The sequence below is a fragment of the Raphanus sativus genome, unplaced genomic scaffold (assembly GCF_000801105.2).
Source record: "Raphanus sativus cultivar WK10039 unplaced genomic scaffold, ASM80110v3 Scaffold0177, whole genome shotgun sequence".
NCBI lineage: Eukaryota > Viridiplantae > Streptophyta > Magnoliopsida > Brassicales > Brassicaceae > Raphanus > Raphanus sativus.
In genome coordinates, this window is record NW_026615497.1 from 22,087 (window position 1) to 43,364 (window position 21,278).

The 21,278-nt window shown below is 48.8% G+C and overlaps 1 protein-coding gene across 1 annotated transcript; it reads right to left on the bottom strand.

Annotated features, from left to right (window-relative positions):
• Nucleotides 1-17,683: 17,683 nt before the first annotated feature.
• Nucleotides 17,684-18,433, bottom strand: LOC130501367 (uncharacterized). Its single transcript, XM_056996268.1, has one exon. The coding sequence runs from the start codon at nt 18,431-18,433 to the stop codon at nt 17,684-17,686; it is 750 nt and encodes a 249-aa protein (XP_056852248.1).
• Nucleotides 18,434-21,278: the final 2,845 nt, after the last annotated feature.

Genomic DNA, 21,278 nt, shown 5'->3' on the forward strand with positions numbered 1-21,278 from the left:
GAAGGATGGGTGAAGCGATCTCCAAGGCGGCTTCTAGAGTGAGGTGCTTGGTACAACAGCAGAAGCATCCTCATGTGGTTTCAGTAACATGGTGGTGACTCATGAAGAAGAAGCAACCAAGACTCAGCTTGTATCTATCAATGAAGATCTGGTAGTCCGAGCACTTGATCACAACAGGAAGGTTGTGAGAAAGGGGGAGAGACCAAGTTCTGTCCGAAGAAGAGTACAAGATATGTTGGTGATGAGCAAGGGAAGAGGTGATAACCTTGCATCACATGAGGGCCATGATCCACAGTCTTTGTGTCCCTTACATTGTTGGTAAGGCACAAAGACTCACTGGCCAATCCCTAGGCCTTAGAGACTTTACTCTTTTTCCCTCATCAAGGTTTTGTCCAAAAGGGTTTTCCTTGGTGAGGTTTTTAATGAGGAAGTTCTTCAAGGTTCCAAGCTTGACTTAGGATCACTAGAGTCAAGCTTGAGGGGGGAGTGTTAACTTGAAGAAAGGAAATGAGTATTGAGCTGAAGAGTTCAATCAAGCTTCAGAAGGAGTTTGAAGTAATTATCAAGTTAAGTAAAGTCCAAGAAGAGCTTATAGAGAAGAGTGGATGATAATGGAGGAGTTTGGATGGATTTGGAGTAGATAGTGCAATAGTGTATAGTGAGAAAGCTTTATACACTATTCAGGAAGTACTATACACTATTTGGGAAGTCTTGGATCACAAGTAAGACTGATGGACGACCAAATAGTGTCTTGGGTAAGGAAGAAGCTATGCAATAGTGTTTGGAGAAGGAAAAAGCTATGCAATAGTGTTTGGAGAAGGAAGAAGCTATGCAATAGTGTTTGGATAAGAAACCTTATCTATTCAGTCCAAGACATGTTGGAAAGGAAGAAGCAAAGGCTTGACTATGTATCTTGCCAAGGGAGTAGACATATACATATGGCGAGACTTGCCACACCTTTAGACAGCTTTATGTATTCAAATGAAGTGATCTCAGCCTTCCATTTGAATTAAAGTATTTCGCCAGTCTGCCTTGACTATATGAAGACCAGACCAACTCCATCCTAGCCATCCATCCTTCAAGTGATTTATCAGCCCTTAGATATGTTAGGGTATTTTTGTGTAGGATCGTTTAAGTGCTACGGAACACTAGAGAATTTGTTTGTAAGAGTTGTAAATCGAGAGCAAAGAGATGTTATTGAGTTATTGATTGGGACTACAACGTTTGATGGTGTATGGACCCTAGTTATAGTCGCTTAAACTTTAATCTCTAAGTCTCGAATTGTCGATCCCTTATTCTAGAGTTTGGGCTCCCCTTTTATAGTTGCAGATGTCAGCTTCAAGTAATAGAACTCTTCCATAATCGGAAAAATGGAAGTTTCCCCTTAGGTAGAAAACTTCTATTTTGCTCCAAGGGGTCAGTCCGTTCAAGGGGTCGGAACTAAGGTAGGGGTCGATCCTTGGTATCTTCTTGAGCAAGGGTCTGGAAGTCGAGGACCTATCCAGAAGCTGGAGAAAACTTACGTCTGGATAGTTTCCCCCAACAGTTTGCCCCTTATTCCTTGATTTACTCGTGGAAATAAAGGGATAATATGTGCTTCTTGAGCCTTGATATTTTTTTCTTTTGGGTATCTTATCTTCTTGCAGTGGGTCAGGCCGGGACCCTTGATGAGGATTGAAGTAATTTAGCAGGGTTCGATCCGTGCCGTAGTATGGATATCCTATCGTAAAAAAGGAAACAAGGAGAAACCCTAGCCGCTATGCTGATAGCCGTTGAAGGTGAGATCTCCTTGACACGGTTTTTTTTGGAAATTTTCCGGAAGAGGAATATATGAGATTTTCCAATTTTCCCCTCCCTTCCTTTTTCTATTGATGAACATTTTTTTGCCGATTTTCCTTTTCCCTTTGGTGATTAAATGGAAAATCCTTCCAGGTATATATATGAATATTCCGGCACCTTTCAATGACATAGATCTGAGTTAGAACCATCACCCTTGCTCGAGAAGAATGTCGAACGATCAGACCCCCTTTGGAGCGATTCCAGCTTCTCATGTCGGTGGTCATGCTAGGCCTCGGTACCTATTCGGCGATCCTTTCGCCTCGCCTATTCTGACTCCAGGAGCGGCTTCTGGAGTGGGTAGTGAAGATGTTCCCATGGCTCCCTTGCGACAGCGTCGCTTTTGCTCTTTTGGTGATGGGGGCGAGGATGATCCGATATCAGACATCAGGCAGGGAGATCTGATGGGGATTCGCAGGAAGTATTCTATTCCTGACTGGGTGGAACTACGATGTGCGAGTGAATTTGAACGCGCTCGTGATGGAGGTACCGACGAGATAGCCATCTTCGAGGCGTACCTAAAATCAGTCTTCAGGGGGGATATCCTTTCCTTGGTCGTGGAAGTAGCGTCTTACTTTGGGGTCTCTCCTTCGCAGTTCACGCCGGTAACGTGGCGTACCCTGATGGCGATTCAAGTGTTGGTGAATTTCACAGTATTCCCTTCGGACTACCTAAAATTTTGTACTCTTACTCCTTCCTTCCCTTATCAAACAAGAAGGATTTTTATCAGATCTGGTCTCGTGATGGTGAACCTTTGGTAGACGAACCTCCCAGGGGAGTCCGGGGAAGTTTCCCTTCAAACGACTTCTGGAACAGGAGATATGTGTTCATGAAGGTTAATGGTGCTCCGCGCTATCCTCTCTTTTGGCGATCCGTTGGTATGCCCCTTTATTATTTTTAAGATAACTTTTGTGTCGCTATCCCACCTCACGTAATGTTTTTTGCAGAGATCTTCCGACCGGTATTCCCTGCTGGCGAGATTATGGTGAGGCTGGCAAGGGACATTCGCAGGAGATACCGTTGGATTTTATTTCTGATGAGCCGGATGTCTTTTCGCCATAGTCGTATTTGGGGTAAGACATTTCTTTTTTCTTTTAAGCAATCACTCGATCAATTCTGACCCTTTGCTCTGCTGTTTTTTAGGTTGGACTCCTGGAGCTTCAATATCATCGGTATATAACGAATATTGTAGGGCCAATCCTCATAGGAGACGATCTTATGTATCGCCTTCTTTTGTTCCTCCAACTGCGACTTCCTCGACCCTGAGGAATGTAAGAAATAACAGATTGTTTGGTCCTCGTCGGCGTGTTTCTCTGCACGAGGAGACCCTCTCTCTTCGTACTCAGCTTCGAGAGGTACTATCCCATCAGGCCTTGACTGTGCAGAGAGCCCGTGAGCAAGCTCGTTGGGAGTTAGTGAAGGAGTGGTCGGAGAGGAATATCAACCACTGGGGACCTGTTGGAGGTCCCATCCAAGGTTCGGTGAATGAGAGAGGTAGACTTGATGCTTTTCCTCCGGCGCCGCATCATTCGAAGCCTTGAAGTGTTTTTCGTTTATGCTTTATTCTATATTATGATCTCTTTACCCGAGCTTTTGATGACCTTGTAACCGAATAAAGACTTCTGATAGCATAATAATAATAATACTTATCGTTTTCGCCTTCTTCTATTGTGTTCACTTCTTGGATTCGCGCCTTCATAAATTTTCAGTTCTTTCTTCCGATTAGAACGGTTCGCAGGGGTTTTGAGCACAATCTCCTAGGTGGAGTTTTAGAGTCTATGACTGGGATCCTCTTGTGGCACCAATAACTCAGGGGTACAGCCCTTGCCGAACATATTTCGTATCGTTAGAATACGGGGACGTCTAGATAGGCTTGTAGACGTGTTGGAAGGGGTGGACCCTTGAAAGGGCTGAAACCGCGAGAGGAACGGACCCTATGTGGGAGCTGACTCCTTGTGAGGGTCTGACTCTTGTAAGGGTTGACCCTCTGAATGGATTTCAATGTCTAGGAACTGGATCCTGAAATGATTAGAAAAGCGTTAGACCTTGTAATCCATTATTAAAAACCTAAGTTTTAGATTTGGAATGAAAGATCCTTGCTTGGAACCCTAGAGTTCTTGAGCCCTAGAACCCGGAAGTTCTCAAGGTCTTGAACCCTGAAGTCCCTTACCTAGGCCCGAAGACCGTTTTATTGAACCCGAAGGTTTGCTCATTGAACCCTGAGGTTTCTGAGTGTTGGGGTTTAATCTTTAGATCCGGGGACCGTGATTAAACCCTATGGATACCTCGAACCCGGAGGTTGATGCTTTTGAACCTTGATGTTCTTGGCAAACCCGAAGGTTGGTATTAGGATTCGAAGATCCTTGAACCCTGAGGTTCTTACTAGATCCGAAGATAAGTTAGACCCGAAGGCCCTTGATCGACCCTTAGTTGATATAGAATACGGAGATTCCTTACAGACCCGGAGGCTGCATTGAACCCTGAGGTTCTTTTATAGACCCGGAGGCCGTACTAAACCCGGAGGTTACTATATAGACCCTGAGGCTGTACTGAACCCTGAGGTTCGTCATAGACACTGAGGCCGTATGCGTTATGGGAGGTTTGTGATCGTATTCTGCTCCCCATGGGGGAACCACTACCAATCTGTTATTGAGAAACCGCACTCTGCCACCCGGAGGTATAGGCCACTCTCGTGAATCTCAATGCTGCACTCTACCTTTCTGCAGAAAGGTCACGCTCAGACTTACTGTGGTCTGGCGTTGGCCTGCCCCGCGGAGCGACTTCACACCAGACACACTATTTTCCACATCTGGATAAGTATTAAATTTTGGTGCTAACCGGTATTTTCGCACATTTGCTCCCAGCATATCAGCCGCCAGCATCTGATTACAGTACTTTACAGTGTACGTCATGCCCCCTGCGTGTATTGAGCTCGTAGCGTCTTTAACACAGGGTTTGGATAGCACTAGTACGGTGGTCCCCACGTAACTTTTGGACATATAGCCTTTAAGCAGGCCCCGAGGTGCAGACAATGTAATAGGGTTGATCAGACCCGTTCCTTATATGTCGTACACCCATGTGAGTAGTCTCACTAGTCTATATAGGGTTTGCTGAGGTCTAAGATCCCATAAGACCTGACCTAGCTAGTATACCCCTTTAAGTACATTGGAGTTCCTATAACCCCTTTAGCCGTAACTAATAATGTATTTTATAAGCTTAGTCCGGAGACGTTATCGCATACATAGGAGTAGGAAACCAGTGTACTTAAATATATCATAATAATAGTAGTAGTGTATAAAGCTTGATCCGGGGATCTTACTTTAGAAGTGATAGAATTTGAGGTGCAAGGCATTCCAGCAGTAGGGTTGGACCTTGCCGTCGCTGTCTTCCAGCTTATAGGCTCATGCCCCTTGCACCTCTATTACCTTATAGGGACCTTCCCATCCAGGAGCGAGTTTTCCGGCTGATTTATCCCTTGTGTGGTCACAGACTCGCCTTAGGACCCAGTCCCCTTTCTGGAAGGTTCTGGATCTGACCTTTTTGTTGTAGCTCTTGGCGACTTTCAACTGGTAGGACGCATTTTTAAGGCGGGCCGCCTCCCTCTTTTCGTCGAGTAGGTCTAGACTCAGGGACATTAGCTCGTTATTCTCCTCCTGGGAAAGGAATTCAGAAACCGTGGTCCTTACGTACACCTCTGTGGGCATCACCGCATCAGCACCATAGACAAGGGATGTTGGGGTCAAAAACGGTTATCTCGAAATCAACGGCTAAGTCTATTCGTCATACGAAAAACCTTCCGAAAAACGAACGCGAACACCCGTGAACCGAAGGAGCCGAGCAGTCGACCCTGGCCTTGGCCGTAGCCGCCGGGCGGTTAGCCCCGTGCTGGCCGTGGCCGCCGGCGGCTAGCGCCCGTGCTGGCCGTGGCCGCCGGGCGGCTAGCCCCGTGCTGGCCGTGGCCGCCGGCGGCTAGCGCCCGTGCTGGCCGTGGCCGCCGGGCGGCTAGCCCCGTGCTGGCCGTGGCCGCCGGCGGCTAGCGCCCGTGCTGGCCGTGGCCGCCGGGCGGCTAGCCCCGTGCTGGCCGTGGCCGCCGGCGGCTAGCGCCCGTGCTGGCCGTGGCCGCCGGGCGGCTAGCCCGTGCTGGCCGTGGCCGCCGGCGGCTAGCGCCCGTGCTGGCCGTGGCCGCCGGGCGGCTAGCCCCGTGCTGGCCGTGGCCGCCGGCGGCTAGCGCCCGTGCTGGCCGTGGCCGCCGGGCGGCTAGCCCCGTGCTGGCTCGGGTCTTCGGATGACGATCTTTCGTACACGAATCCCAGTCCCCGGCCATCGGAAGTCTGTATTTCGAGTCTTTCCCAAGTCTTCGCAGGACGAATCATTGAGATTCCGCATACGAAACTCCGGTTCTTACTCCAATCTAGGACCGTCGGGAAAACTTCGGAAACTCGTAAAGTATCGACAGGAAGGAAGATCTTAAATTCTTCGTACGAAACAGCGACGGTTATCTTAAGACACCACTCGTCTCAACTCTACGAACGAATGAAGAACTTCCGGAGAGATCGTAGAAAACCACGGAAGTCCTGGAAACGGCCCAAAAGGGACCAAACACGATCGGACAGTCCGTTTACGATTATCTAAGATAGATAAGACGATTTTACGTTTATCTTTACATAACAAGATAAATGTTAAATTTCCGGAAGGATAAAATGTCAAGTTTCCCGAAAAGCATGGAGGCCGACGAAAATGGAAGGAAGCCCGCCCTGCGGCCCAGAAGAAGGTTAGACCGTCATAAGGAGGAGTATATAAAGGAGCCTTGGGAGAGGAAGAAAGGCAGAGCAAAAATCTCAGAGAGAGAGCAAATCCGAAACTTAGGGACTTAGAGAATTCCTGCTAGCTTAGGACTTAGGAGTTAGACTAGCGGAGCAAAGCTTAGAACGTTTTGTCTCCTTTATTTCCGTCGTTTTTCGCTTCAGCGTTTCTCTACTTCCCTTTTTCGGAAGAATATTGTACCATCTATTCAATAAAACGCCTTAGTGCAATTTTTCCGCTACGTTGCTTTTTCTATCAATTTCGTTTGGTTATCGCAGAGAATCCGAGCCTTCAGGGAAAACTAGGTTTACTTAGTTTTCCTTCGATTAACTTAACTAAAATCGACAGTGCGAATTTCGGTTCCCACAGTTTGGCGCTAGAAGGAGGGGGGGTCGGATTCTCTTACTCAAAAACCTACGATTGATAACAACAGCATGGCCACATCACCTGTCCGCAACATCGTGTCATTCGGGGATAGAGCAACGGTTGGTCAAGCCAAACCTCACGACGAACTCCTCGTTATCAGACTAACGATCCAGGACATCGACGTAGCGAGAATATTGGTCGACACCGGATGCTCGACAAATATTATATATAAAAACACCCTCGAGAGGATGGGAATCGACCTAAACGCTATCACGGACAATCCCAATCCGATAATCGGACTCTCAGGAAACATCACAATGACCCTCGGCTCGGTCGACCTTTCGGTCAGAGCCGGGAGCGTCACAAAGACGGCAGAATTTTTGGTAGTCGACGGTCCAGCAGCATATAACGCGATCGTCGGAACTCCGTGGTTAAATTCCATGCGAGCGATCCCCTCGACCTACCATCTGTGCCTCAAATTTCCGACCCTCTCCGGAGTGGAAACGATACAAGGAGATCGTAAAGCACCGCAAGTCTGCTTGACCGCCGGGTTAAAACGGAAAAACTCTGAGCCCGAAACTAAACCAAAAAAGCAAGCAACTCACGAACCAGCATCGCAGGACCCTCCAGAAATCTTCTGGCAATCGCAAAGAGCTGAGGTCCTGGAAGGGAAACGTGAGCCCACTTGCGAACCGGTAATTTCGGTCTGCCTCGATGAGACTAACCCAGAGCGGTGCGTAGAGATTGGAGCCAATCTTCGCGATCCGTTGAAAGCAGAACTCATCGCATGTCTCAAGAAGAACCTTAACACGTTCGCTTGGGCTGCGGAAGATATGCCGGGAATCGACATTAACATAACATGTCACGAACTCAACATTGATCCAACCCACAAACCCGTAAAACAAAAGAGGCGAAAGTTAGGCCCCGAACGGGCAACTGCGGTCAATGAGGAAGTCGAAAGACTCCTCAAAGTTGGATCAATAACAGAAGTAAGATATCCCGACTGGCTCGCCAATCCCGTCGTCGTCAAGAAAAAGAACGGGAAATGGCGAGTATGCGTTGACTTTACCGATCTCAACAAAGCGTGCCCGAAGGATTGTTTTCCGCTTCCGCACATCGACCGTCTAGTCGAGGCAACCGCAGGAAACAAACTCCTATCGTTCATGGACGCGTTCTCCGGTTACAATCAAATCATGATGAATCCCGAAGACCGCGAGAAGACAGCATTCATTACCGACCGAGGAACCTATTGCTACAAAGTAATGCCTTTCGGTCTTAAGAACGCCGGCGCCACGTATCAGCGACTCGTCAATCGGATGTTTGCCGAGCAACTCGGAAAAACCATGGAGGTGTATATCGACGATATGTTGGTAAAATCTCTTGACGAACGCGATCACGTAGTCCACCTAGAGGAATGCTTTGAGAGATTGAACCAGCACAAAATGAAACTCAATCCATCAAAATGCAGATTCGCCGTGGCGTCGGGAGAATTTCTCGGTTACCTCGTAACATTCCGCGGAATAGAGGCCAATCCGAAACAAATCAACGCACTGATAGAAATGGCTTCCCCGAGAACCAAGCGGGAAGTCCAGAGGCTAACGGGACGAGTCGCGGCCTTAAACCGATTCATCTCGCGCTCCACGGATAAGTGTCTCCCTTTCTACGAAACCTTAAAGGGGAACAAAAAGTTCGAGTGGTCAGAGGATTGCGAGAAAGCTTTCCAACAGCTGAAGCAGTATCTGGCCACCCCTCCTATCCTCGCAAAGCCCGTAGTCGGAGAGCCCTTGTTCCTCTACATCGCAGTATCCACATCAGCAGTCAGTGGCGTCCTGATTCGAGAAGAATTCGGAGAACAGAAACCGGTCTTCTACATTAGTAAAACATTACTAGATGCCGAAACTCGGTATCCGCTGATGGAAAAATTGGCACTCGCTGTCATAACTTCGGCAAGAAAACTTAGACCGTATTTCCAATCTCATACCATCGTGGTACTTACCACCTTTCCGTTACGGACGATTCTACACAGTCCAAGCCAGTCTGGTAGACTCGCGAAGTGGGCGATCGAACTAAGCGAGTACGATATCGAATATCGTCCGAAGACCTGCACGAAATCGCAGGTACTCGCGGACTTCTTGGTAGAATTACCCACGACGGATTTGATTAACGAGGATCCAGGGTCAACATGGGATCTCCATGTCGATGGATCTTCGACCAAGCAAGGATCTGGAATCGGGATCCGGCTCACCTCGCCGACAGGAGAAATCCTCGAGCAATCATTCCGCTTGGATTTTCATGCATCCAACAACGAAGCAGAATACGAGGCGCTAATTGCGGGCCTGCGACTGGCCCAGGGGCTGAAGATCCAAAACATTCACGCTTACTGCGATTCTCAGTTAGTCGCAAACCAGTTCAGCGGAGAATACGAAGCAAGGGATGAAAGGATGAACGCATATCTGAAGGTCGTCCAAGACCTGGCCCACGATTTTCAGCAATTTGCGCTAACCAGGATTCCCCGCTCGGAAAACGTCCAAGCTGACGCTTTAGCCGCTCTCGCCTCAAGCTCGGATCCAGGGCTTAAGAGAATAATTCCCGTCGAATTCATAGAGCATCCAAGCATCGGACCGCCGGTGATCGCCAACCTGATCAGAACACAGATCGAAGACGCGGAAGAAAACGAAGATCAACCGGAAGACGACGCAGACCAAACAGACTATGGCTGCGACGCTCCCTGGTTACAACCTATCAAAGCCTACATCGTAGATGGTACCCTACCCGCGGAGAAATGGGCAGCCCGGAAAATAAAAATCCAGGCAGCACGATACGTAACCGTGGAAGGCGAAATCTACAAATGGCGATTCTCCGGACCTCTTATGACTTGCGCAGAAGGAGAGAAGGCGAGAAAAATCATGGAAGAGGTTCATTCCGGATCATGCGGAAACCACTCCGGCGGAAGGTCTCTCGCAACAAAAATAAAACGCCACGGATTCTACTGGCCAACTATGGTAAAGGATTGCGAGAAGTACGCTCGGAAATGCGAGAAGTGTCAGCGGCACGCCCCGACAATTCATCAGCCCGCCGAGATCCTCTCTTCTATCTCGTCTCCGTACCCTTTCATGCGATGGTCAATGGATATCGTCGGACCAATGCATAAATCAAAACAAAAACGTTTCCTGCTGGTCCTCACTGATTTCTTTTCAAAATGGGTGGAAGCAGAATCCTACGCAAGTATCAAAGACGTGCAAGTCGAGAACTTCGTTTGGAAAAACATCATAACCAGACACGGTGTCCCATACGAGATCGTAACGGACAACGGGTCCCAGTTTATTTCCACTCGATTCGAGGCATTCTGCGAAAAATGGAAAATACGACTTAACAAGTCTACTCCCAGATACCCGCAGTGCAATGGACAGGCTGAAACCATAAACAAAACCGTCCTAGACGGATTGAAAAAACGCTTGGAAGCCAAAAAAGGACGGTGGGCAGAAGAACTCGAAGGGGTCCTTTGGTCTCATCGAACCACTCCGAGACGAGCAACGGGGGAAACTCCATTCGCTCTCGTTTACGGAGCAGAATGCGTGATTCCGGCGGAAGTAGAATTCCCCGGCGTACGGGGGAGATTTCTTCCCGAACGGGAAGATCTGAACAATGCCATGCTGCTGGATAATCTTGACCTCATCAACGAGCGTCGCGACCAAGCCCTCATCCGAATTCAAAATTACCAGCAGGCCGCCGCAAAATACTACAACGCGAACGTGCGTCATCGAAGATTCAAAGAGGGTGAACTGGTCTTGCGAAAAGTCTTCCAAAACACTGCTGAACGAAACGCAGGAAAACTGGGAGCAAACTGGGAAGGACCATACAAAATCATAAAAGTCGTCCGACCAGGTTCGTACCAAATCGCGAACATGCAAGACGTAAAAATCCCGAGAACTTGGAATGCTATGCATCTCAAGAAATACTACCACTAGAGCGTAAACGTGGACAACAGAACTACGAGATGGCTTGATCCTCGAAAGAGGTACGTAGGCAACTCGCCAACCGGTGGGTTCAGCTATCCCCCCGATTCAAAAAGGGGGGAGTGGGGTGCGTACACCCGCACGCCCCCGCAATTTTCGAAAAAACCGAACTTTCGAAAACTTTCCACAATCAATTCGCCTAACGGCCTTAACAATGAATCCAGTATCCATAAAACTATCGCCCGGAAACATTCCGCGATTTCTAAAAAGCCCATAAGTCCTCTATGGCATAAGAAAAACAAACTTCAAAGCACTGCGAGACGTCGCTTCGTGCTCGAACATCCGTTTTTCGATTAGAACTTTCACACGCCTTCTAAACGGCATCATATCGTTGTTGCTGATCACAACAAACGAACTCTAACGTCCTAAACAGACAAGCCACCTAAGGGTAGGCTCTTTTACATCCGACAAGGATCCCATAGCGCGCTATACAAAAAATCCAAATTTGGTTCAGCACTTCGTAAAGGAAGTAGCTCGATTCGTGCCCATACAAATCATATAAGCCGATACCACTTCGCGGATTTTAAAACGGTACGAATCAGGTTAAAATCACGAACAGGCAAAACGAAAGCCGATTTGTCATCGCACAGCCTCAGTCTGAGAGTAAACCTAGGTCGTGCCCTAAACCCAGCCTTGCTGGTATCTTAACATCTCATAGGCAAAGCGTCAACGACGCGAGATCCCAAAACTTGTCTCTTCACTCAAGTCTGTACGTTTCCACGAATTTTCGCGTAAATCGTAAACCGCAGGAAAATCTCGCTTTGTACAAACTACGGATACGGTGATCATCAGGGAGGCAGGAATGAGACGACAACTCACACCCTGCCCCTCTAACTTCGACAAACAGAAGTTCTAAAAACGCAAAATATTTTATAAACGCGTGCCGCGACTTCAATACAGCGCCCTAAAAAGGGGCAGGGATTCAAAGCCACCAACGGCCAGTCCCGAAACCATACATGATGGCCAACGGCCAAAATACAATCAAAATAAAAATCCCCTCAGGGATTGATCAACCTAGGCGTCCTCCGGGACACCGCCTTCATCTTCCGACTCACCCAAAGCAAGAACAGCTTCGCCATTGCCCTCGCCGACTTCCTCACCATCCTTGTCCGCAGCAACTCTAGCATCCTGGACCTCTGGAATTTCCGAACCCGGGACCAGGGTACCCGAGGATGACGGGCCGGCAAGCTCCACCGCAGTGCAAGTTCCCGTCTCCTCAAAGCGCTGGATCCGCCGCTTCAGACGTCGAACTTCCGAGGACTTGCTCTTCTTTTCCTCCTTCGCTTTGAGCAGCGAGCTCACAGTCTTTCCCAGATCACGCTCGAGATCGCTGATCCTAGCTTCAAGCGATGATGTCTGGGCAGCATGAGTGCTCTCAATCGATTGAAGCGCAGCCTCGGTACGCTTCAGAGTTTCCCGCGACGAATCCAACTCTTTGGACAAGCGTGTAACTTCCAGTCCGCAATCTCCAAGCATCCCGTCGATCAACGACACAAACTGATCACACGAGAGAATGTAAGAATCAAGGGGATAGCAAAGGAAAAAAGGTTTTCACAAAATACCTTGGAGCGATGCTGCGATAATCTCGCCGAAACCTCGCCTTCCTCACTCCTAGTACACCTTTTTCTCTTCGCTGATCCGACAGCCCCAGCTCTTGAACGTCCCCTCGATGGTGGAACAGCGTTGGATGCAGGAAGTCCCAAGACGATCTCCCTCTTTTTCTCTGGAGGAGGAGGCATGACTTCCACCGCATCCTCCGAAACCACTATCGGCGCCAAAGGAGAACCCTCCGGACGAGCCTGGACATCGGGTGCTTGCTCCGAAACAACAATTTCTCCAGCAAGCAAAGGGACATCGGGCCCAGAGGCTGGAAGTGTGGAGATCGGGACTGGAGTAACATCGGGTCCAAGAACCAAGGCCGCAGGATCCGGAGTTAAAGTGACATCGGATCCGGGAGTCGGAACCACGGAAGTAGCACTAGGACCTGCCACGCTAGACTCCATCTCGGCACGGCGTCGCTCCATCTTTTCCTGAAAAGAACTGAACCCCTCGACGAACGTCTGCGTAAGAGCAGGAGTATCCTGCGCCGGCGAGGCCTGGTTGGCTTCACTCATTTCAACATCGGAATCCTTCTTTTCATTTGGAGAGAAAGCCATGTTTTCTGAAAATTTAGAAAAGGGAGTGAGTGAAAAATGAGAGGGAGATGAGGTGCTACTTATAAGAAATCAAAGGTGGTAGAGTTTTTCGGAATAAAATATTCCTAGCCGAGAATTTCGATTTTCAAATCTTTCGCACACAAAATCGCTCCCGCATCTTGCATGCTGGGGGGCTAACTGTTGGGGTCAAAAACGGTTATCTCGAAATCAACGGCTAAGTCTATTTGTCATACGAAAAACCTTCCGAAAAACGAACGCGAACACCCGTGAACCGAAGGAGCCGAGCAGTCGACCCTGGCCTTGGCCGTAGCCGCCGGGCGGTTAGCCCCGTGCTGGCCGTGGCCGCCGGCGGCTAGCGCCCGTGCTGGCCGTGGCCGCCGGGCGGCTAGCCCCGTGCTGGCCGTGGCCGCCGGCGGCTAGCGCCCGTGCTGGCCGTGGCCGCCGGGCGGCTAGCCCCGTGCTGGCCGTGGCCGCCGGCGGCTAGCGCCCGTGCTGGCCGTGGCCGCCGGGCGGCTAGCCCCGTGCTGGCCGTGGCCGCCGGCGGCTAGCGCCCGTGCTGGCCGTGGCCGCCGGGCGGCTAGCCCCGTGCTGGCCGTGGCCGCCGGCGGCTAGCGCCCGTGCTGGCCGTGGCCGCCGGGCGGCTAGCCCCGTGCTGGCCGTGGCCGCCGGCGGCTAGCGCCCGTGCTGGCCGTGGCCGCCGGGCGGCTAGCCCCGTGCTGGCTCGGGTCTTCGGATGACGATCTTTCGTACACGAATCCCAGTCCCCGGCCATCGGAAGTCTGTATTTCGAGTCTTTCCCAAGTCTTCGCAGGACGAATCATTGAGATTCCGCATACGAAACTCCGGTTCTTACTCCAATCTAGGACCGTCGGGAAAACTTCGGAAACTCGTAAAGTATCGACAGGAAGGAAGATCTTAAATTCTTCGTACGAAACAGCGATGGTTATCTTAAGACACCACTCGTCTCAACTCTACGAACGAATGAAGAACTTCCGGAGAGATCGTAGAAAACCACGGAAGTCCTGGAAACGGCCCAAAAGGGACCAAACACGATCGGACAGTCCGTTTACGATTATCTAAGATAGATAAGACGATTTTACGTTTATCTTTACATAACAAGATAAATGTTAAATTTCCGGAAGGATAAAATGTCAAGTTTCCCGAAAAGCATGGAGGCCGACGAAAATGGAAGGAAGCCCGCCCTGCGGCCCAGAAGAAGGTTAGACCGTCATAAGGAGGAGTATATAAAGGAGCCTTGGGAGAGGAAGAAAGGCAGAGCAAAAATCTCAGAGAGAGAGCAAATCCGAAACTTAGGGACTTAGAGAATTCCTGCTAGCTTAGGACTTAGGAGTTAGACTAGCGGAGCAAAGCTTAGAACGTTTTGTCTCCTTTATTTCCGTCGTTTTTCGCTTCAGCGTTTCTCTACTTCCCTTTTTCGGAAGAATATTGTACCATCTATTCAATAAAACGCCTTAGTGCAATTTTTCCGCTACGTTGCTTTTTCTATCAATTTCGTTTGGTTATCGCAGAGAATCCGAGCCTTCAGGGAAAACTAGGTTTACTTAGTTTTCCTTCGATTAACTTAACTAAAATCGACAGTGCGAATTTCGGTTCCCACAAGGGAGAAGGGAGTCTCCTAGGTAGCCATCTTCGGGGTTGTCCGATAGGCCCAGAGTACTCTGTGTAGCTCTTCACCCCATCGCCCGTGGGCGTCTTCTAGGCGCTTCTTAAGCATGTTCACCACTGTCTTATTAGTGGATTCTGCTTGACCGTTAGATTGAGGGTGTCGTGGTGCTAAATAGGAGAGCTTGATGTTCCAGTCCTTGTAGAACTCTCGGAAGTTGTAGCTTGTGAACTGGGGTCCGTTGTCTGTGACATCTCATGGGGAGTCCCGAAGCGTGTGATCACGTTAGTCCATAGGAATTTCCTGATTTGGAGATCCGTTATCTTGGCTAGTGCTTCAGCTTCCACCCACTTTGTGAAATAGTCTGTCACGACTAGGCGAAAGATCTTTTGCCCCGGTGCGATAGGGAATTTCTCTACGATGTCCATGCCCCACTTTCGGAAGGGCCAAGGAGAACTTAATGATTTGAGGTTCTCTGGTGGAAGGTTGGAGATTGGCGCGTGCTTATGGCATTGGTTACAGAGCTTGGCTTGTTTGAGGGAGTCCCTCGCCATGGTTGGCCAATAGTATCCTGCCCTTTTGGCTCTGAGTACCAGGCTCCGACCACTAGAATGGGAACCATATTCTCCTTCATGAAGCTCTTCTAGTATCCTGGCGGCTTCTCTAGGGGTAAGACATCGTAGGTAGGATCCTGAAAAGGATATTCGGTATAGTTTCCCCTCAGAAAAGCAATACCTTGCAGCTTGGCACCTTATCTTCCGAGTTTCGTCTCGATCTTTAGGCAAGGTGTCGTACTTTAGATAGTGGATGATGGGCGTCATCCAGGTCTCTCCTTCGTCTACCACGGATACTTCTTCAGGTTCCGTCTCCTTTTCGGTCGCGGGCCATTGGAGTACCAGTAGTGGGATGCTCATATGATTTGTAGTTTCTAGGGCGGATCCTAGGTTAGCTAGAGCGTCAGTCTGGGAGTTGTGCTCCCTAGGGATCTGGGTGAGCTTACAATGTCGGAACTTGTCGAGTAGTCGCTTAGCCATGGATAGGTATCTGATCATACTCGGATCTTTGGCATGATAGTCTCCTTGGACTTGGCTTATGATCAGTTGTGAATCTCTGAAGACCTGGATGTCTTCCACCCCCATCTGTTTAGCGAGTGTCAGCCCTGCTATTAGAGCTTCATACTCAGCTTCGTTGTTCGTTTCTTTGAAGTTGCAATGTACTGCCCTTGAGGCTGATTCCCCCATTGGGGAGGTTAAGACTAGTCCCACGCCTGCGCCCTTTACGTTACTAGATCCATCAACGTACAGTGTTCATTCGCCTTTCTCCCCTTCGCTATCACGAAGCTTTACCTCTTGTTCCAGGGCTGGAAGCATGGCAGGAGAGAATTCAGCTACAAAATCTGCCAGGACTTGCGATTTGATGGCTGTTGCAGGCCGGAAGATTACGTCGTATTCCCCCAGCTCTATAGCCCATTTTTCTAGTCGTCCAGACACTTCTGGCTTATGAAGAACTGCCTTGATGGGGAAGGAGGTGACCACCACGATTTGATGAACCTGGAAGTAGGGGCGTAGCTTTCGAGCAGCGTTAACTAAGACAAGGGCCAGCTTCTCGAGGTGACTATAGCTGGTCTCCGCGTCTAGTAAAGATTTGTTCACGTAGTAGATAGGATGCTGTTTTCTTCCTTCTTCCCTTACTAGGACCGCACTGACCGCGTGTTTCGATACCGCCAAATAGAGCAATAGGACCTCACCTTCCAAAGGTTTTGAGAGGAGAGGTGGAGTAATGAGATAGGCCTTGAGATCGAATAGGGCTTGCTCACATTTCTCGGACAATTGGAAGTCCTTGGGGTCCTTCAAGGTTTCGAAGAAGGCATGCGACTTGTCGGATAGCCTGGAGATGAACCTGCTCAAGGCGGTCATCCTTCCTGTCAGTATTTGCACCTCCTTGACGTTGCGAGGGGAAGGTATCACCTGGATCGCTCTCACCTGCTTTGGGTTTGCTTCAATGCCCCTGTGGGTTACTATGTACCCTAGGAACTTTCCAGAGCTTACTCCGAACGCGCACTTTGAAGGGTTTAGCTTCATGTTGTACCTCCTGAGAGTGATGAAGGCTTGTTGAAGGTGTGAGATATGGTCCTCGGCGTCCAGGGACTTTACAAACATGTCATCAATGTAGACTTCCATGGTCTGCCCTATCTGATCGGCGAACATCAGGTTGACAAGCCTTTGGTAGGTTGAGCCGGCGTTCTTCAATCCGAAAAGCATAACCTTGTAACAGTAGATACCCCTTGAGGTCATGAATGAGGTCTTCTATTTGACGTCAGGATGCATTAGGATCTGGTTATATCCATAGAACGCATCCATGAAACTCATCAGCTGATGACCAGCCGTTGCGTCGACTAGCTTTTCGATGTGAGGCAAAGGGAAAGGTTCTTTAGGACAGGACTTATTAAGGTCCGTGAAATCGATACAGACTCTCCACTTCCCATTCTTCTTACTGACGACCACTACATTAGCTAGCCATTCCGGGTATTGCACCTCTCGTATGAATCCAGCATCTAGTAGGTTTTTGACCTCTTCGTTGATTATCTCGTCCCTTTCAGGAGCGAATTTTCTCCTCTTCTGTCTGACAGGAGGATGCATCGGATCCACTTTGAGTTGATGCATGATAACATCAGGATCAATTCCAGGCATGTCTTCATGAGACCAGGCAAAGCAATCGGAGTTGGATCTTAGGAAATCGACCAGTCTCCTTCTCAAGCCTTCTGGAAGCTTGGAGCCTATCTTTAAGTTTCGGCTCGAGTTCCCTTCCGTGAGTGGGACCTCATCCATTTCTTCCACTTCCGGCTCTTCGGTATGTGGGGCCGGAAGCTTCTTTTGTAATTGCTATAAGACCTGAGTCTTTCCCTTGAAGGTAGTCTGATAGCAGGACCTAGCATTCTCTTGATCTCCCTTGACCAGCTTGATGCCCCAAGGGGTTGGGAACTTGACCAGGTGGTGCAAAGTTGAAGGTACGGCTCCCATGTCGTGGATCCAAGGCCTTCCCAATATCATGTTGTATGATGAGGGGCAGTCGACGACCAGGAACTTCGTCGCTTGGTTTACCCCTTCGGCGTACACGGGAAGAAGGACCTCTCCCAAGGTTTGTTTGACTTCTCCACTGAAGCCTACAAGGGGAGTCGCCTTTCTGGTTAGAGCTGTAGGTTCCAACCCCAGGTCGGCGAAGGCCGAATGAAAGATTATGTTGCTGGAGCTCCCATTATCTACTAGTATTTGCTTGACCAAGCAGTTTGCTATGGTAAGTGAAATGACGAGAGCGTCGTGGTGAGGGGCAAGGACCTTCTCCTGCTCTCTTGCAGTGAAGCTGATCTCATCTGTTCCAAGGAGTAGGCGCTTGGGACACTCGGCCTCTTGGCCGTTCCTGGCGTTGCGAGTACTTCTCTTAGCTGCGGCACTGCCAATTCTGCTTACCTCTGATCCGCCTGTGATGACATGGATCACTCGGTCTTGCTGTGGTGGCAATGCAGGAGCTGCCTCGATAGGGAGACCGGGACCTTCTTTATTTAGAAGGTTATTGGCTTTATCCGAGAGGAACTCCCGTAGGTATCCTTTCTTGAGGAGCTTAGCGACTTCCATCTTCAAGGCTATGCAATCCTCCGTAGTATGACCATGGTCACTATGGAACTCACACCATCGCTTGGGGTTTCGATTAGCCTCTGCAGCCTACATCTTAGGAGGCCTCTTGACTTGAGGACCCATGGTCACTATGGAACTCACACCATCGCTTGGGGTTTCGATTAGCCTCTGCGGCCTTCATTCCTTCGGATCTAGGCAAAGGTCGATGCTGGTACCTGCCTCTGTTCGGGTTACTAGTCTCCCTAGCGGACTTGGAGTGAGAAGGCTCATCGAGGTCACTCCTTGTAGGCTTTGATGACATGATCGTACTTCGGACCGGATTTGGCCCTACTAGCAACGTCTTCTTCCCATCTTACTTGAGCCCAAGCACCAGACAGTTTGTCTTCCATAATCCTGCACTTGTATTTGATCAGCTCCTTGTAAAGATCTCCCTCCGGAAGTAGACCCCTCTTAAAGGCTGAGACAGCCGTATCAGCGTTGCACTCAGGGATAGCCACCTTCGCTTGGTTGAAGCGAGCTATGTAGGAACGAAGGGGCTCATTCCTATGCTGGAGGATCTCGTAGAGATCATCTGAGTTCTTCTCTAGGTCACGGCTGCTAGCGAACTGCTCTACGAACTTATCGCTAAGGGCTGCAAAGGATTTGATGAATTTGGTAGGCAGGTTGATATACCACTGGAGAGCAGGGCCGATCAAGGTTGATCCGAATCCTTTGCACATGGTAGCTTCCTGTGCATCCCGAGGGATTGCTACTGCTAGCATGCGTTGCTTGTACTGAGCGATATGATTGTCGGGATCCCCAGTACCTTCATACATCTTTATGCTCGGGAAAGAGAACTTTCGAGGCATCTCCACCGAAGCAATTTTCTTCCACGAAAGGTGTATCGGAGTAGGACCCCTGATTACTTCTTCGAATAGGATGAGCTACCCCTGGGAGCCTTTCTACCATAGATTGAATGGTGCCAAACCTTTCGGAGACCACTCTTTCTAAGTAGGCTGCTAGAGCCGGATCTGAGATCCCAGGATCATCGGGTGAGTACTCTTCGTCCTCCATATCGGAATCGCTATCCACTTGTACTCGGGTCCCATCGTTCGCGGCTCCTCGGCTTTAGGGTTCGTCTTCGGTTGAGGCGGGTCGACGAGGTACCTCTTCACTGTCGCGTGGAGTGTAAAGTGAAGCCATGGGTCGTACCTTAGTCCGGAACCGCTTTCACTTGTTGCTAGCTTCACCGAGGGTATGGTTCTCTTGTCGGAGGACAAGATTCTCCGCCTCTATGGCGTCTACCTTCTCGGGTCTTTTAGGGTTTGAACTTCGAGGAGAAGTTCAGGACCTCCGGGTGTTGTCTCCCGAGCTTTGTGAAGATCGGTAACCTGACTCTGAAGAAACTAGAGCTTGTTGAGGAGCTCGATCTCTCTCTCGCAGTCATCTCCGTCTGGTTAGTATCATCCTCCAGTGTCATCGTCACGTAGTTAGATCACTCCCCTCCTTATAGCGCCAAACTGTTAGGGTATTTTTGTGTAGGATCGTTTAAGTGTTACGGAACACTAGAGAATTTGTTTGTAAGAGTTGTAAATCGAGAGCAAAGAGATGTTATTTAGTTATTGATTGGGACTACAACGTTTGATGGTGTATGAACCCTAGTTCTAGTCGCCTAAACTCTAATATCTAAGTCTCGAATTGTCGATCCCATATTCTAGGGTTTGGGCTCCCCTTTTATAGTTGCAGATGTCGGCTTCAAGTAATAGATCTCTTTCATAATCGGAAAAATGGAAGTTTCCCCTTAGGTAGAAAACTTCTATTTTGCTCCAAGGGGTCAGTCCGATCTAGGGGTCGGACCTAAGGCAGGGGTCGATCCCTGGTATCTTCTTGAGCAGGGGTCTGGAAGTCGAGGACCTATCCGGAAGCTGGAGAAAACTTACGTCTGGATATTTTTCTCCAACAAGATATAGGTTTATGATGTCTCAGATTGTAAAAGCCTATATAAACAAGTGTATGCACGAAATGTAGCTCTCAAGTGAGTAAGGGGGATTTCCCCTCTCCTTCATATTTATAAAATGTGTTCTTGAGTCAGAATCCTTTAGTCTCTCCCTTTCTTATTCTCAAGTCTTATAATCTCTCAAAGTCTTCTTTCTGATTCAAGTAAACACTAATCTACACACCTAAACAAACTCTCATCTATCTCTTTTTGAATCTCCACTTACAAACTCTCTTGTTACTCTATTGGAGTTCTTACACACACACACACTTATAGAGTTGAGATCTCTTGTAAAAACTCACAAAGATATCCCACTTTCTATCCACGTGATTCCAGATTAGCTTGTTCGGACATATTGCAATATCTTCATGATTCTTATCAAACCAGGATGAACCACAATGTAAGAAGCTTGATTGGGAACCACTAATCAGTGGAGAATAACGAGAAAGTTGAATAAATCTCATACGAGTTGTGAGTAAGAAGATATCCCACTTTCTATCCTGATGATTCGAGATTAGCCTGTTCGGACATATGGCAATATCTTCATGATTCTTATCAAACCAGGATGAACCACGATCTAAGAAGCTTTATTTGGAACCACTAATAAGTGGAGAATAGCCATGAAGTTGAATAAATCTCATAAGTGTTGTGAGTAAGAAGATATCCCACCTTCTATCAAGATGATTCCAGATTAGCCTGTTCGGACATATCCCATTATCTTCATGATTCTTATCAAACAAGGATGAACCAATATGTAAGAGGCTTGAATGGGAACCACTAATCAGTGGAGAATAACCAGGAAGTTGAATAAATCTCATAGGAGTTGTGAGTAAAAAGATATCCCACTTTCTATCCAGGTGATTCCACATT

Excerpts from the sequence above, each read along its gene's own strand:
- LOC130501367 (XM_056996268.1), bottom strand. The coding sequence starts at position 18,433 with ATGGAAGTCGCTAAGCTCCTCAAGAAAGGATACCTACGGGAGTTCCTC.